This window comes from Megascapheus bottae, chromosome 3, assembly GCF_031878675.1.
Source record: "Megascapheus bottae isolate mThoBot1 chromosome 3, mThoBot2.hap1, whole genome shotgun sequence".
Classification (NCBI taxonomy): domain Eukaryota; kingdom Metazoa; phylum Chordata; class Mammalia; order Rodentia; family Geomyidae; genus Megascapheus; species Megascapheus bottae.
The window spans coordinates 68,869,084-68,886,233 of record NC_143511.1 but is presented as its reverse complement, the minus strand read 5'-3'; the positions used below and the strand labels follow the sequence as shown (position 1 = coordinate 68,886,233).

General features: G+C 41.1%; 1 protein-coding gene across 2 annotated transcripts in view; it reads right to left on the bottom strand.

Annotated features, from left to right (window-relative positions):
• Positions 1 to 7,768: 7,768 nt before the first annotated feature.
• The window catches only part of Znf462 (zinc finger protein 462), a 143,669-nt gene continuing 134,287 nt past the window's right edge, over positions 7,769 to 17,150 (bottom strand). For both annotated transcript variants that reach the window (XM_090330385.1, XM_090330386.1), the window contains exons 12-13: positions 10,995 to 11,118; positions 7,769 to 9,617 (exon numbers count right to left, since the gene is read on the bottom strand). In XM_090330385.1, coding sequence (XP_090186511.1) covers positions 9,410 to 9,617; positions 10,995 to 11,118 — 332 coding nt within the window. In that variant the 3' untranslated portion in view covers positions 7,769 to 9,409. The remainder of the gene's footprint in view (positions 9,618 to 10,994; positions 11,119 to 17,150) is intronic.

Below are 17,150 nucleotides of genomic sequence, written 5' to 3'. Positions count from 1 at the left end.
AGAACCACCAAACATAAACACCTCTCCACCTGCCCCTTACCCACAGTCCGAAAGTTTTCAGAAAAAAAATTGAACTTAAAGGAAAAGAGATCTTAAAGATGTCCTCACCAGAAAGGGATGGCAAATGGAAATTAGTTGCTGGCCCTTTGTATTAGCATTTGAATATGTGTTCAATGCCATTAATAGTTTGTGTCTATTTTAGGAAAAAATGAAAAACATGTACTCATATCATTCAAGCTGAAGTGACCCTATCTTCCTTTTTTCTTCTCTGTAAGAGCTTCATTTCTCCAAACCCCAATTCTCCTATGCTGAAGGGGACGTTTATAACTATCCTATTTCCACAGGAAAGGAAAAGAGGTCTCAGACAGAGTATGCATCTTCTTCACAGTCCCAGAAGCAGTCCTAAGAAGTACCTGCTAAAAACTATGCATATTATAAACTGAAGTAGATTTCTTTATCCATTCTCAATGGATGGGGAAATGTAGATTCCAAGTCACTAAAGAATAAATTAGATTAGCAACAAGGAAGAGAGGAACAATTGCATTTACAGCACCAACCAATGGAAGGTACTGTGCTAAGTGCATGACTTCTTTTACTTAAGCCATAGACAGCACTCAATAGCTGTGAAGGGATTGGTTCCAATATTTCAGCCTCACCCAGTTGTCATCCAGATCTTTAGATACTCAATACTGTCATTTAATGGCATGGTGTTTTCATAGCTCCTATGTAAATCTTCTTGTTGTTTTTAAACTATCTCTAGAGTACGTGTAATACTCAAGGCAATGAAATAATAAGTAATAGGCATTGTACCGTATTGCTTAGAGAAGGATGACAAGGAAAAAAAGTCTGTACAAGTTCAGTACTGATGAAATCTTATTAATTTCCAATTTGTGCTTGGTTGAATCAATGTCTATAGAATCCATGATTGCTGAAGGTTGACTGCATGTGATTCTATCCTTTTCTGCCAACAGTACAGCTAGAGAAACTAAGGCATGGGGGAATCAGTGAATTATTCAAGGCTACCAACCACATATGTGAAACAATCAGGATGTGAACAGGATGCAGCCTGTTCCTGAGTACTGTGCTCTCATCTGGAACCGAGTCAGCCTGTAATCTCCCAGGATACACATACATTGTAGTCTGTAGTCATGGCATGGGATGAGACTCAGACCACGCTCATCAAGGTCCAAGTTATACATCTTACCTGTCCCATGGGACCTGTGACATTTTGGCATCTGGATTACCACCAGAAGGTTCATCATGATGGCATCCTGTTACTCACTCCAGTCTGTAAAGGCAGCAAATGACAGCAGATCTGCCCCCCGCCACTCCCCACTCGAAAGGAAAGGTTTCCTCTTTTCTGCTACTTTCCCTTTAATAAATTCCTATCTTCTTCTGGCCTTGGCAGCCATTCTCTAAACAGCATCTCCCCTTTCCAAAATGCCTGGAATCCTCCAGGATGGTCCCCAGTTAGGGACAGAAGGACAGACCAAGGGACAGAGGCAGAGTTTTGCTCCTTGAAAGGCCTCCTAGAGTAGGCATCATCGCAAGCAGTAGATGGGCCCAGACCTGTAGCTGCAGCATTGGCATAGTCACCCTCCCCCCCTCCTTCCTTCCCCCTGGAGTGGGCTCTTTCAGCTTCGGGGAAAGGTCAGAATTTCAATCTTGTGTTTTCACACATCTTAAATGGATTTCAGAGGCACTGTTGCTGCCCAGCTCCTCTTTAAACAATGTGGTTAAGCTGCTGTAGTTGCTAGAGGCTGCATTCCTCCTGCATTGTGATGTGGTTTTTTGGAAGTCATGCATGCAGTTAGCTAAACCAAACTAAGCTGTTTCATTAATGGGAGCAAGCTCAAGAGAGAAATTGTGAATAGAAACCAGGAAAGTTTGCTGCTGGAGCTGCTCTAATTCAAAAAGCCAGATAATTAAGTAGGCGGGGATAGAAAGTGTCCCTTCAGATTTCTAAGCGACTCCCTTCCTTCCTCCCTCCCTCCCTCTTGCTCCATTCTTCTTACGATAGTGGTAATAATGGTGTGTGTGTGAGGGGAGGGTATGTGCGTTGGGGGGGGGTGATGCAAAGAAATCCTGACAAAATATCTGTGGCTCTGGCTCCTCTGAGGGCCCCTTCTGTTGTATGGAGAAGAGAGTCATAACTGGTTTTGGTTTTGTTCAGCTTCCTTTCTGCTCTTCTGGGTTCTCCTCCATGTGGCCCTCAGTGAGCAGCAGCTCCAGATCCTAACCTCCCTGTTGCTCATTCCCCATCCCCCGATGTGGGAGCCCATCTCACAGACAAGGCTGAGCAGAATGAACTCAGCCCCTGAATCTTCTACCTACAAATACACACAGAGCTGAGCACACTCCTCCTTTTCCTTCCTTCTCCATCACCGAAGCCAATAGCTGTGTTTGTCCTGGGCAGTGAACCTGCCAGTCCTAGCTGCCCTGGCTCCTTCTTCCCTGCTGTATAATAAACATCTGCAATGTTCAATCACTCAATGTTTTTTTTTGAGGAAGAAGTTTCCTTCAACCCTATCTCTCTCAAACCCACCAGCCACTCTGTGGTTTCATTAAGCGTGCTCACACTCACACTGTCCACATTGTTTGTCACAGCCATGTGTCTCCACACCTACCACAGCCAATTTGGGTTTCTGCTCTGGTCCTTCCTATCCAGGGCAGCTACCATTAACGTCTAATTTTCAAACCTCCTTATTCATTCCCTGTCCACCTCTGGGTAAGAGAGGAGGGGGGTGGGTCAAGGTGACCTTTAAGAGGGAGTGTTGGGGCTCAGCTCTCGGGTGTTTTCTTAGAGAGAACCTGAAATTGCAGACAAAGACATTTCTCATCTACCAAGCTGCATATTTTTTACTTGGATATTTAAAAAAGCAATATCAAGCTCTGAAAGAAAATGTAACATCGGTGCCAAATCAGATGAGAACTAACACTTGGTATCAACAGGAATATATTTGAATTTAAAAAGGCTAGCTGCATCTGACAGCAATGTGTCTCTGCTACTCAAAGTCTGCGCTGGGAGGGGGAGGGGGAGAGAACGTCTCTCCATCCATTCATCCATTTCCCTCCACATTTATTGTGGCCTGATTCCCAGCCAGGTTCTGGGTGTGGCATTAAGAAGACAAAAATGAATGAGACAAAGAGAAGCGTGTGGCACAGTGGTTAAGAGATGGCACTTTGGGAGTTGCAGGGCTCTGCAAAACTTCCTGAGTTGTGAATGTTGGCCAGTTCTGTACATTTGGTTTAACAGATAGCAGATACGTGCAGATGTCTGTTAGGATTCTAGGGGATCGAATGATGAGGCTCCAACATGAGAATAGGAGACACCTGGGGTTTGTGAATGTGATATTATTTGAAAGAAGAGCCTTTACAGATACTATGAAGAATACTGAGATGAGATCATCCTGAGCAAGGGAAAAAAGCTCCTGAATCCAATCACTCATCTCCTTAGAAGAGATGGGGAAGGACTGAAGATGCAGCTGAGTGGTGGAGTTTTTGCCTAGCATGTCCCAGTTCTGGGTTTAGTCAGTACTGGTATTTAGAAAAAGGAATGTGAAAGGAGGAGGGAAAAGAAGACAGAAGATAGTTTGAAGCAGATAGGGATCACATAATTGTAAATTAAGCAGCACAAAGGGCTGTCCACAGCCAATAGAAGTCAGGAAAGCTATATGGAACCCATGGTCCTCGAGCCTCCAGAGGGAACCTGGCTTCCAGAACAATAGAAGAATACACTTCTTTGGCTTTAGGCCATCAAATTGGTGTTCATTTGTTACAATAGCCCTGGGCAAAATATCTGAGATAGTGAGACATATTCCTGGAATGTAAGGAGTCTTTCATAAGTGTTTATTAAAGCAGAGAAAAAGAAGTGGGGGCTAGTGTGGATGTATTTCTTATGATATGTAGAGTCACGGAAGGCTTCACATCCATCTGAAGCGACCTTTAGGCTGAATCCTAAAGGGCAGGTGATTCCAGAAGGCGAAGGAGTCAGCGCTGAAGTACATGCAGAGTAACTAGTCTGGAAATGGACAGTCGTTTCCAGGACATGATGAGCACTGTCCTTGGAGGCATCTTATGAACTCTGTGATGAAGGGTTCTTCCCTACCCAACCAACCTCAGAGCGCCTGGGAACTTATTCCTATGTGCTCTGCACTTAAGGCTGCAGAAGAAAGGAAAGACCAAATCAGTCCCTTCTATTTTTACAAATGGCACTTGGGGTCAGAACAGCTATTAGCGTCTACCACAATCAGAAGCTAAGGGAACAGTAGAGGAGCTAGAAACTCTTCTCTGAAAACATGAGAGGCAGTCTCTTCTGTTTGCACCCTACACAGTTTTTTGTTTGTTTGTTTGTTTGTAGCTCCTCTGACAAAATGTGATTGCTTTTCAAAGAGCTTTCAAGCCAGCCCAGTCAATACTGAGCAGAGTCCTCTACGGTAACTTTTCTTTGAACTCAGGGCCTGTTGCTGTCTTTTTGTTCAAGGCTGGTGCTTTGCTAGTTGAGCCACATCTCCATTTCCAGTTTTTGGTGGTACAGTGGAAATGATATAGTCTTATGGACTTCCTGCCTGGGCTGGATTCAAACTTGGACCCTCAAATCCAAGCCTCCTGTGTAGTTAGAATTACAAGCATGACACACTGGTACCCAGCAAGCTTTGGAATCGTTTGGCTCAGAAGACTCAGTTATTTAAAAGAATGCAGTCAGCAAGCTCTTCAGTTGGCACTGCTTTTCAGTGGGAAGAAACTGCTTTTTCTCTTTAATAATAATAACCCCTGCCCAGTATCCCAAATATCAATGGCTTAAGCAAACATCTTTCTCTCCCCTAACCCCAAGAAATCTAAGCCTTCTAGAATAAGGCCTCCTGCAAGGAAAGGCTTGAGTCTGAAAAGGCTTACCAACTATGTATGAGTATCCAATTTCTTTATATGCCCCTAAATCTAATATGTTCTCAAAGATGGTCAGAAAAACCTACTCACTCTCAACAGCACGTTTCCTCTGTATGTCACAGCATCAACACAGAAGTGCATCCAATGCTTCAAAAGAGGAAATGGAGAGTCTAGCAAAGGCCTAGCAAGTACCACCTCTGCCACTGGTAAAAACATGTGTCCAAATGCTCGCTATTTGTGAGCTGTCAAAAACACCACAACAGCAGAAGTCTTTACACAGGGGCTAGCATCAAATATTTGCTAAGAAATATGGACCCAGGCGCATAGGTGATGCATAGCATCTCGTGTTTTCAGAGAAAAGTTTCTAGCCTCTCTGCTGTTCCCTCAGCTTTTGATTGTGGTAGAAGCTAGTAGCTCCTTGGTAGATCAGAATGCACACACTTCCCCATTCTCTTATGACTAGGAGGGCCGTGCAGTATGATTCCAAGTGAGGCGTGCCATTAGCTGGATGTAGCCTTTGAGTGGTCAGAGCACCTCTATGTTCAGTAGTACTCTGAATAATTCTATTCCCAGAGAGGGGAGCTTAGATTCTTGAATTACAAGGGGGAAAAGTATCCTACAAACCAACCCTGTGGAAACAAGCCTTGGTGGGGTAAGCCCGAGATGCAGGGATTACTGGAGAGGAGCCCCTATTATGACAAATTTAGGTATAAAGATTCCATTGTCTCACCCTAACACCAAGTGGGAGAATAAAGACATGGTTCATAAAGGGCAGTGAAGCCGGAGTGCGCTGGAGTCTACCTTCAGGGAATGACAGGAGGAATTTCTCAACTCATAGCCCTAGGAAAGGCTGAGTATCTCTTACAATAACAAATGACTTAGGAAGAATGTGCATCCATTTCTTATCTGCCTACATCCCAGGAAAGCTTAGAGCCAATATATGACTTATGTCAGGCTTCACAAGAGCATTTTTGCCAACTCACAACTACAATCACTGTGCAATCTTAGTTTATCCAACTTTGGTTCCTTTATACACGAGCTTTTTCTGTTTCCATACATTTTTTTTTTGTTTTTGATAAACCTGATACAAGTAGGGTGAATGAACTTTAAAATAATGATCACAAGCCATTTGATAGGGGCAAACCGGGGCTGAGTTTAACAACTGTTTTAATTTTACTTCTCTGGGTTTCATGACTTCATTGTTTCCTCTTATGTAAATCAGTTCAACACTGACAAAAATAAGTAATGGTAATTTGTACAGGACACACAGGTAGATAGCTTGTAGCTACCGTCTTAAGTGATGGGTGAGGACTCCAATGTGGAGTTGTGATTTGCCATTTTGCTTTTTGCCTGGGGCTTGAATTCAAGGCCTGGGCTCCTTTTGCTCAAGCCTAGCACTCTACCACTTGAGCCAGAGCATCACTTCTAACCTTTTCTGTTTATATGGAATCGAACCCAGAGCTTCATGCATGCTGGACAAGCAAGGCACCATTAAGCCACTCTCCTAGCCTTGCTGTTTTAAAAGGAGTGTGCTCGTGGACCCAGATATCCCAGATGAGATTTAACTACTGGCTCATTCTCTTGAGGCTTCAAACATCATTTGGATTATAGTTTAGGTGAAAAACATTCCCTCTGTAAAACTTCTTGATAAATACCTGATGTGGAAACACTAACATTTTAGAGTGCTTGCTCATCCCTTGCCTTGCTTTACCTTTGCCTGACACACCTGCTTGGATTCACTGGCTTGAATGAGCTCTCAGGCATATATAATGGAAGGCAAGACTGCCTTTGTTCCATTTCCTATCTTTGTCAGATCTACAAATGACTTACCACAGATGCTCATAGACACATGTGAAAAAAATTCTTTATTAATTTCTCACATTTCATTACAAAATGTATGTTGCAAACAACTTGAATAACCTACTTGTGGGTCTTTTTTTTTTTTAAACCCTTGGCTTCAAGGATTCAGAATCTCCCTCCCTTTTATCAAGTATTGGGAAACACTGACTACGAGAGTCAATAGGTCATCATTTTGCTATTTATTCTCTTCTCTCAAGCTCTGAAAAAAAATGTCCTCTGTATAAATTAAACATCAACAAAAGGGTTGTAAATTCTATGTCATTACAGTCAACAAAATTATAATAATGCATACAAAATGTGCGGCCACAAAATATCAGATATATGTTTGAAAAAGAACAAAAAATGACATTCTAGCCTTGTTAAAAGGATAATGGTCCCATATTTTTATTAACAGGTTAGCAAAACAAAATCCAATGGATTACAATATTTACATGTTATTTGAAAAATAAAGTAGTGATAAAAGCATGTCACAATTATTTTTCCTTTTTTTTCCTTTTTTCTTTTTTTTTCTTTTTCATTTGTAGTTTTTTTGTTTGTTTTATAAGGGATTTTTTTTTGGTAGCCATTACAAACACCCAATCCAGGTATGAGACTGTTTAGTACATTTGAAATGAGGCCAATTAAAAACAAATATGGACACAAAAATGAATCATGAATCTTTATGTCTAGAGTTCACACTTCCCCTTTTTCTGGTTTTCATATGATGGCCCCTCTTCCCAAAGGGAAAAAAAATTAAATTAAATCTACAAATAAAAATTCTCAACAGCAAGAAAAGAAAGAACATGCTTTTCAAATAAGCAATCATTCCACAAATGCAACATCTTCCATGGGTTTTCTTTGAAGCTGTGTAGGACATGGTCATCTCAGCCAACTCCCTGCCCCCCCTGCCCTCCCCGCCCCCTCCCATTCCACGTTAAACAAAATCAAAACAAAACCATGAGAACCAAGACTCACACATGCATATGTGTGTGAGCACATAGGTGTACACACACACACACACACACACACACACGTGCACGCGCGCGCACACACACAAGCTCACACACCAGCTTCTAAAAAAAGGCTCTTTTCTACCTCTTGGAATGAAACTCTTTGTCCACCATCAGAACATATTATAAATGTAGACTTAGCTTTAGTTTAAGCTGCTCCCCAACCCCGAAAAAGGGAACACAAGGAAACAGAGCAGTTGCCAACTAAATTTAAGAACAGAAACAAAGAAATCAAAAAAAGTAGTTCTCCAGGCTCCTTATAGTTTATATTTCATTTCTTGTCCACTCTTGCCAAAGGGAACAGATTCTAGGATATTCTCTTTTGTCCCCCAAACAAATGAGTAACCCCCACAAAATACAATGCAAACAAAAGTCAGCCATCCTAACAAATTGTGGATGTGAGACGAATAAGGTATTAATGTGATAAACAACAAAAGGGTGAAGAGGATCTCTTTGCCTGGCCTACAGTGGCATAGCTGTGCTGAAAGTTTGGTTCTATCATTAAATTAAAAAGCAAAAAAAAAAAAACAGTTAACAGTTTTGCTATTTCCATGTTTAAAATAAAAAAATTTCTATTCACAAAGAAACTAAATTTCCCTTGCTCTCAAATTAAAATAGTAATAACACACACACACACACACACACACACACACACACACATGTAATATGAAAAAAACCAGAATTGTGCTGTGCTTGTAACACTCAACTTGATAGAAAATAAACAGGTGGCAAACAAAATGCCACCATCACCTTAAAATTAGCTCACATGAATCTACTGAAATCTAAATTATGGTTGAACACGAATAAACAGCTTACCTGGAGTCAAGGATGACCATTCACAAACAGTGATCTAATAATTAAAAGTCTGTTTCTGTTTTTTTGTTTTGTTTTGTTTTTTACTAAAATAATTAAAAAAATCACAGTATTTTAAGAAATAAAACCCACATGGGGATTTTAAGCACAATTTGTGTTCCTTTCTTTAAAACTCTTTTTTCCCCCCTCCATTCACCATCTCGCCCAGCAGTTCTCTCTACATTTAACCACAGGACGACAGGTAGTACTGAGAAATGCAGAGAATTCCCTTGGTTAAGTTTGAGGTACTAGGAAACAGGTGACTGTTTTATGCAAAGCAGTTTTTTTTTTGTTTTCTGGTTTTTATTTGTCTTGTTATTATTATTATTTTTTTTTTCCCCAAAGCGGCTGCAGTTAGGTCTTGAAAAAGCTTAAGGTATTAAAACTAGAAAAACGCACAGAAAGTTGCGCGTCCAAAAGTTGTTCCCCTTGGAGAAGTCTTCCGCTGTCCTGGAGCATGTGTTTCCATAGACTATCCAAGGTAACCATGGAATGTACTGTGCCCACAGAAGGTATTCCCACATCACAGCAGAGGAAACTTCCATGGTGAAGATCCAGAAGAAAAGATGGAGTGATGGCAAAGGAGTCACATATTCCAACCATTTAAATAACTTTAATTTACATACTCACTCACACAGGTACCAGTGCTTTGAAAATAGATTGTTCAGTCCCTAAAAAGCAGCTTTGTTCTTGTCTTCTCTCTCTCTCTCTCTCTCTATTATTTATTTCTTTTTTCAGTCCCTCCCTTCTCAGCCCATGCTGGCCCCTCCCACTTTCTCATCATGGGTGAAGTCAGGTTTGATTAAGAAATTTCACCAAACTCATTCGTTTTTGGCCTCTGCATCCTCCAGGAGAGATTTGTCGGCAGTTACGACACAGATGGCTACAGTTTCACTCTTTAGGGAAAAGTCTATCCCAATTGGCTCATCGTCTTCCTTCTCCTCCATGGAAGGTATCTTCAGCATGTCCTCCATCATCTCTTTCTGATGGACCTCCTCTCTGCTTATTTGCTTGGTGTCATTCAATGCCCTGGGAGGGGGAAGTGTGGGAGGGGAGAGGAATCACAGAAGAGGCAGTTAAGTATCCAGGCCTTTCCTGATCAAACAAACAAGACTCTAGCATTCTCACAGTTCTCAAAATCCTAAAAGAGCCTTGGGTTTATTTTGATCCAAAGTGATGGATGTCTATGAGTCAGTTCCAGTGATGGAGCTTTGCTGTCTGCTATGCGTAGGATATGTATTTCTGTGTCTTTTGAACCTACAAAAATATCCATTATTGCAGTGTATTTTGATTACACCATGTTTTGGTTTCCAGACTAACATAATAGTTTCATGTCATCTTTTCTGAGTCATAATAAGTAGAAAGCTAACACAGATTGCCCCATGCTCAAATTCTTCAGCTGATACCAGAAGCTCAAAGGTTGGCTAATTTTTATTAAGCTAAAAAGAGCAACTCAGATAATCAAAAACTTTCTTGGACAGGTCCATAAACAAGATCACAGAAATAAACAAAAAGCACAAGCCTTGTAGACAAAACCTGTATCTCAGGAAGCTTGGTATTCTCAGAAATCTAGGCATTTGCAGTTTCAGAGACTCTTCTGGAATCCTAATTTCATTCTGTCTTGTGAACCAAAGTCACTTTGCTAGAGGGATGAGTTTATGTTCAAGCATCTTAGGCTAAATATCTACAAAGGAAGGTTCTCATCAACTTGGGAGGAAGATAGATGCAGACTCTGTTCTCTGGGCTCTTGTTCAAAGTGCATGTACAAAGCCACAAAGGGAATAGACAGTCAAAGAGGCCAGAATGAGTCCAATGTTTAGACTCAGATTCATAGCTGGGCAATGGTATCTCACTCGTCTACACCTAGCCACTCGGGAGGCTGAGATCTGAGAACTGTCATTCAAAGCCAGCCTGGGAAGGAAAATCTATTAGACACATATCTCCAGTTAACCACCAAAACCTGGAAGTGGATCTGCGGCTCATATGGTAGAGCACACAGTAGCTAAGCCCTAAGTTCAAGCGTTATGACAGCACATATACACAAAAATCATGTTCTTTTGTAGAAGGTAATACTAATAGACATTAAAGGGAGACAGATTGTAGAAAATGCCACACTTTTGCGTTGACTTATGCAAGACCTTCATTCTTTTTTCTTTCCAAATTGTTGGAAAGGTGATATACAGAGGGTTAACCATTACCTAAGTAAGATAATGAGTACATAATGAGTGTATTTCTTTTTGAACAGTCTTACTCCCTTTCTCATTTTCTTCTAGTCCCAGCTGCTTTCATGAGTAGTGGTTAGGTGACAGTTTTCAAAACTAACCGAGAGTTCCCTCTTTCCCTCACTTTATGACACAGAACCCCAAATCCCTCTCCAAAGCATCAACCATGGGACAAAGCACTTACATGCCGTGTCTCAGCACATGTCTTTCCCACTCAGAGCCCTGGGAAAATGCCCGTCCACAGAATTCACATGGGAAACGCTTCTCAGTGTTCACGGGACCTCCATGATCTGAAAATCCCATCAGCTCTGCAGAGAGAAAGCAACAGAGTCAGCCTTATCACCTGCATGGCACACGAGTATGCAAAGAGGTGGGTCATCACCCCATTTCTCCTTACCTCCCCAACAGCTTCTATCACCGATAGTCCAGGGCTTTCTTGCCAGAGAAGCCCACTGTGTACCCCAATGGCACCTGAGCATTTGTTTTCTACTTGGTCTGTCTGTCTGTCTGTCTGTCTGTCTGTCTGTCTGTCTGCTGTCTGTCTCTCCTGGTTGCTCTTCCATCAAGGCTCACAGTTCAACCTCTACTCACTAAGCATGACCCCAGATAATGGAGGGATGCTGAGTAGTGTTCCCCATCAACTTGTCCCTCAGTGCTAGTCACAAATGTGGGGACAGATGATATTTCTGGACAGGTCTGTGATAAATATCAACTATTAAATTCGTTGTTCTGTTTTCCCCATGTTAGGGGCCTGACAAATCTGGATTGGCTGGCTAATTGTTTTTAGGCCACACCTCTTAGAAATTCAGACATGATACCTCTATGGCCTTTGTGCTATCTTGAGTCCCAAGCCCATATGTCTTTCATTAGATCACAGAGGGACAAGTCTTTGTGTGGATAATAAACAGCAGGACTAGTCAGTTGTGTAGACAGGCTGCAAAGTGAGGGAAGCGTATGGAGAAGCTGGATCATCTTTACATATGAGACCGTTCTGGGCCATGCATACAAAGTGATATAGGCAGACATCTCCCGATCGACACACCCCCATTTAATAAACCCTCTCAAGTCAGAAGCTCTGTGATGCCTTCATCTTCAGCAGAGAACACCATGTGAACAGGGCCAGTTTTCACAAAAGATGAAACATTTTCTCACAAATTAAGAAGATCACCACACAAGCCATTAAAAATAATTGCACAGACTATCTTCCTTGATTCTTTTCATTGGAAATGAGACAGCACCATCTGCTCTGCGCATTAATTCCTTAGCAGGGATTATCATGGGCAAGAAATCAACAGAATGCCTTCCTGACTCCTCCCAACCGCATAATGAGAGGGGGCGGGGTGGGCAGGATTCCGCTTGGGTTCATTTTGATTTTCTTCATGCCTGGTTTCTCCTTTCAAATTTCCTCTGAGCTTTCTTCCTTATACAAGCCCTGCCCTGCATCCACGTACCGTCTTCCTAGCTCTTGGGTTTGGAAAGGAGGATGGCAACAGAGTAGCTAGAAGACATGGACTGGCTGGACTGAGGGTGTGTGATGAAAGTCTAACTTGTCAACAAGGAGGTTATTTGGGTGTGCTTGCTCCTTTTCCCCTAGGAAAGATGAAACCAGTCATCTATTGTAGCCAAGGCACATGCTAAGTTTCATCCTCAAAGGAAGAGGCCACCCATTACCTGCCACACTTCAAATCGCTCTCAATCAGCCTGAGAGCTGCGATAACTCCACCTCCTACCCTTTACTCCTAGAAGCCAGGATGTCTGGCAAAAACACCCTAAGGCTATTGTCTGCTTGGCAAGAATATTGATTTTAGGGCCATTCAAAGGAGACAGAACAAAGGCAGCTGTTCTTGTGAGGCTGATGGGTGAGGGGAAAATGGAAGGTTTTAGCTCACAATGGCTAGCAATGCGGGCAGGAGCTGTGAATGCATGCTTCTCCACGCAGAACTTTTCTCCTCATGGTCCAGTGATGTGGATGCTGTCCTCTCCAGTGAGAAACAGACACCATAGAGCCCTTTCTAGTTAAGTCTGGTGTGGAGCCCAGTATTAACAAGAGACCACACAGGGCAGGCAGGGAGAATGCCTGCACACGTGGCCACTGCCGTTCTTTCTCTTCTCACTTCTTAGAGTTTTATTTATTTATGTTTTGAGGGGTCACAGGGAAAGGGAAGAATCTCAAAATTGTTTCTTTTTCTCCCTTCCTCTGTAATACTTATAATTTAAAAATAACCCATGCTTCACCTTCGAGATTAAAAATAATCATGATATCCAATGAGGAATAATTTATTTCTCGGGAGGAATAGCAGGTCACAGAGCACCATGAAGAAGGAATCTTTGTACCCTCTCTTTCAGAAGCAGCCTTTCCTGGAGTACTGTCGTAACAGTGCACAGATATTAAAAACCTATTTATGAAAAGGTCTAAAAAAAGAAGAAAAAAAGCCATATTTCTCTTTTTTTGGGGTGGTGGTGAGGAAATGGGCGAATATAATCTCTACTAACACAAGTACACTTTATACCACTTATCTATAATCCTAGCTACTCAGGAAGCTGAAATCTGAGGATGGAGGTTTGAAACCAGCCCAGCTGAAAAATTTGTGAGACTCTATTATCTTCAGTTAACCACTAAAACAGCTGGAAGTGGAGCTACGGCTCAAGTGGTAACTAGCAGGGGGAGGGGGAGTAGGGAAGGGGGGGTAGCAACTTACAATGAGGCCATAAGTGCCACTATATCCACAGAGTTCAAGGCTAGGTTTTCTTTAACATTTCATTTTCAAGGATGGGGAAAAGTGGTATTAATGAAAATCTTGCCACTGGGAAATGTAAGACCGAAATTAAACTTCCAATGTTTTCCTTTATTTGTTTGTATGTATGTATATTCATATGTATTTATTCTTATTACCAATATGAATTTGTTTTCTTTTGGGGGTCGGTCATGGTGCTTGAACTCTGAGCCTGGGCGTTGTCCCTGATCTCTTCAGCTCAAGGCTACTGCCTTACCCCTGAGTCACACTCCACTTCCCATTTTTCTAGAGGTTTATTGGAGATAAGAATCTCATTTTCTTTAATAGCCAGCTGGCTTTGAACTGCAGTCCTCAGATCTCAGCCTCCCGACTAGCTAGGATTACAGGTGTGAGCTACTGCACCCAATAAAGAATTTGTTTTTATACATTTTATTTTGGATGAGCTCTTAAAACTTTTTAGACCTTTATCTTCTTATTTATGAAATGACAATAGTAACACCTACTGCATTACAAGGTGACTCTGTGTTCCAGGAATTGTGCTAAGGGCTTGGATGTTATCTCATATAATTAAATAATTTTAGGAAAACAGTGCTGGGGTTTGAAGCAGGGTCTTGGACATGCTCAGTAAGCAATTTTACTACTGTGAAACATTTCCAGCCCCTATAATACCATAGGGAACAACAATGACAACAAAAAGATCCCAAGCAGTCACAAGAAGGCTGAGATCCTCAGCACACAGAATAATGTTGGAGCTATCATATTACTTGACTTCAAAATCTGCTACCGAGCTAAAGTAATCAAAGCAGCATGGGAGGGGCATAAAAACACACATGGATCAAGTGAAAGGAACAGAGAGTCCAGAAAACAATACACACCTTTACAGTTGATTGATTTTTGAGAAACTGATCACATAAAGGGGAAAGGACAGTCCCTTCAATAAACAGTGCCAGTATATGTGTCACTTGCAGAAGAATGCAACTACAGCCTCATCTAGCATCAGATTAAAAAGAAAAAAAAAAGAGATCAACTCAAAATGGTTATAAGGCTTAACTTTTGTAAGCTTCCAGAAGAAAACACCAGTAAAGCTCTAGGGCATTGGTCTGGACACTGATTTTTTTTTTTAATATGACCCATAAAGCACAAGTAACAAAAATAGACAAATGAGATTATGTCAAATTAAAGTTACTGTGCAGGCAAAGAAACAATTAGCAGGGTGAAACAAAATAGCCTACACAATGAGAGGGGATGTTTCTAAACATATCTGACATAGGGTCAATATCCCAAATAAATTGGGAATTTGAACAAAAAGATACCTTGTGTTGGTAAGGATATGGAAAAGGGGAATCCATGCATGGTCTTACTAAAAATATCAGTTATTACAGTCATTATGAAAATGTCCTTGGAGGTGAGATAGAATTATCATAAAATGTAGCAATCACACTACTAATACTATAGTAGCAGCAAATCCTACCACTACCGCCAAAGAAAATGAAATGAGATTGTGCAAGAGGTATTTATATTCCAGGGTGCAGTGTAACACTATTCATAATAACAAAGATATGGACGCAACTAGAGTGTCCATCAATAGATGGAGAAAAATGAATATATATGTGTGTGTATATGTAATGAATACACAAAAAGTACATGACTCAACTTAAAAAAAAAAAGGAAGAGTGAGGGAGTGACAGTACCCAAAAAGAAATGTACTCATTGCCTGACTTTTGTAACTAAACCTTCTATACATTATCCTTATAATAGCCATAAAAAATAAAAATTATTTAAAAAAGGAATGACCACACAGATGAACCTAGGACATGAGCTAAAGGAAATAAAGCACAAGGAAGCCAGGTGCCAGGCTCATGTCTGGAATCCTAGCTTCTAAAGAGGCTGAGATCTGAGGATTGCAGTTCAAAGCAAGCCTGGGCACCAAAGTCTGTGAAACTCTCATCTCCAATTAACCACTACCAGAAAAACCAAAGTGGTATTGTGACTCAAAGTGGTACAGTGCTAGCCTTAAGCTGGAGAGCTTGGGGTCAGCACCCAGGCCCAGGGTTCAAGCCCCATGACCAACAAAAAAGGGAAAAGAAGTGCAAACAACACTAACACCACCAAAGACACCAAACAAGTCTGGCACCAGTAGCTCACACCTGTAATCCTAACTACTCGAGGTGTTGAGATTTGAGGATTGAACTTTAAAGTCAGCCCAGGCAGAAAAGTCCATGAGATTTTTTTTTTTTTAAATCTCCAATTAAGCATCAGAAAGGTGGAGCTCAAGTGGTAGATAGACAACCTTGAAGGAAAAAGCCAGGTAGGAGTGTAAGGCCATGAGTTCAAGCCATAGTACTGGCACCAGAAAGGGAAAAAAAAATAGCATGTAATAGACTGGTGATTATCAAGGACTAAATTAGGGAGCAAGGAAAGGTTGGTGAAAAGCTAGAAAATTTTAACTAAGCAGGAAGAATAAGTTCAAGAAATCCATTACAGGACATGGTAACTGTAACTACTGACATCTGTTATATACTTGAAAATTGCTGATTAGATTTTGTGCTGTCACCCCCAAATGAAGAGAGATAACATGTTAGCCTAAGTTAGCCATTCTACAATATATACATCCCCAGATACCATGTTACATACCATATACTATATGTATATAAAATACTTTATATGTGATATATATATATATGTTCAAAATAGTATCACTGTGTGAAATGTGAAGTTGTAGTTTAAAAAGTGTGCTTTAAAAGTCAGCTGCTTGTTGTTATATCTGTACTCCTAGCTACTCAAGAAGCTGAGATCCAGAAGATCATAACCCAAAAGCCAGCTTGGGCAAAAAAGTTTATGAGACTCCGTCTCCAAAATAATCAGTGAAAAGTTGAACTGGAGGCATGGCTCAAATGGTAGAGTGCTAGCTGAATATACAAGACACTGAGTATAAACCCTGTTACTGGCCAAAATCAAACAAACAAAAAACCAATGAACACTAATCTTCTAATCGCTGGGCCAGCATCTATAATGTTTATTTCTTATAGTTGCATTATACATACTTTGGATATATCTATAGTAACTAAAGGAATATATCTTAGTTTTGTTTGTTTTTGGTATAAACAGCCCAGGGAAAGTATCCTATATTGAACAGTATAAAAAAGAGCACTCTGTCGGGTGCTGGTGGCTCACGTCTATAATCCTAGCTACTCAGGAGGCTGAGATCTAAGGATTGTGGTTCAAAGCCAGCCGGGGCACAAAAATTCTGTGAGACTCATCTCCAATTAACCACCAGAAAACCAGAAACGGTGCTGTGGCTCAAGTGGTAGAACACTAGCCTTGAGCTGAGGAACTCAGGAATAGCACCCAGGTCTAGAGTTCAAGCCCCATGACTGATCAAAAAAAAAAAAAAAAAAAAGACCACGCTGTCTTCAGTCTTTTGAAGTATATAGACTGGCAGGAATTTGAGGAACTCAAAAGATTTCATGATACTTTCCTTAGTATATTCAATAAGTGCATGGTACAGTATAAGACATGGGTTTCAGGGAGTTTAGAATAGGGTGGGGGCGGGGATACACATGTGGAATATACATTTAAAATGTAAAGAAGGCTCCAGTTCTTTT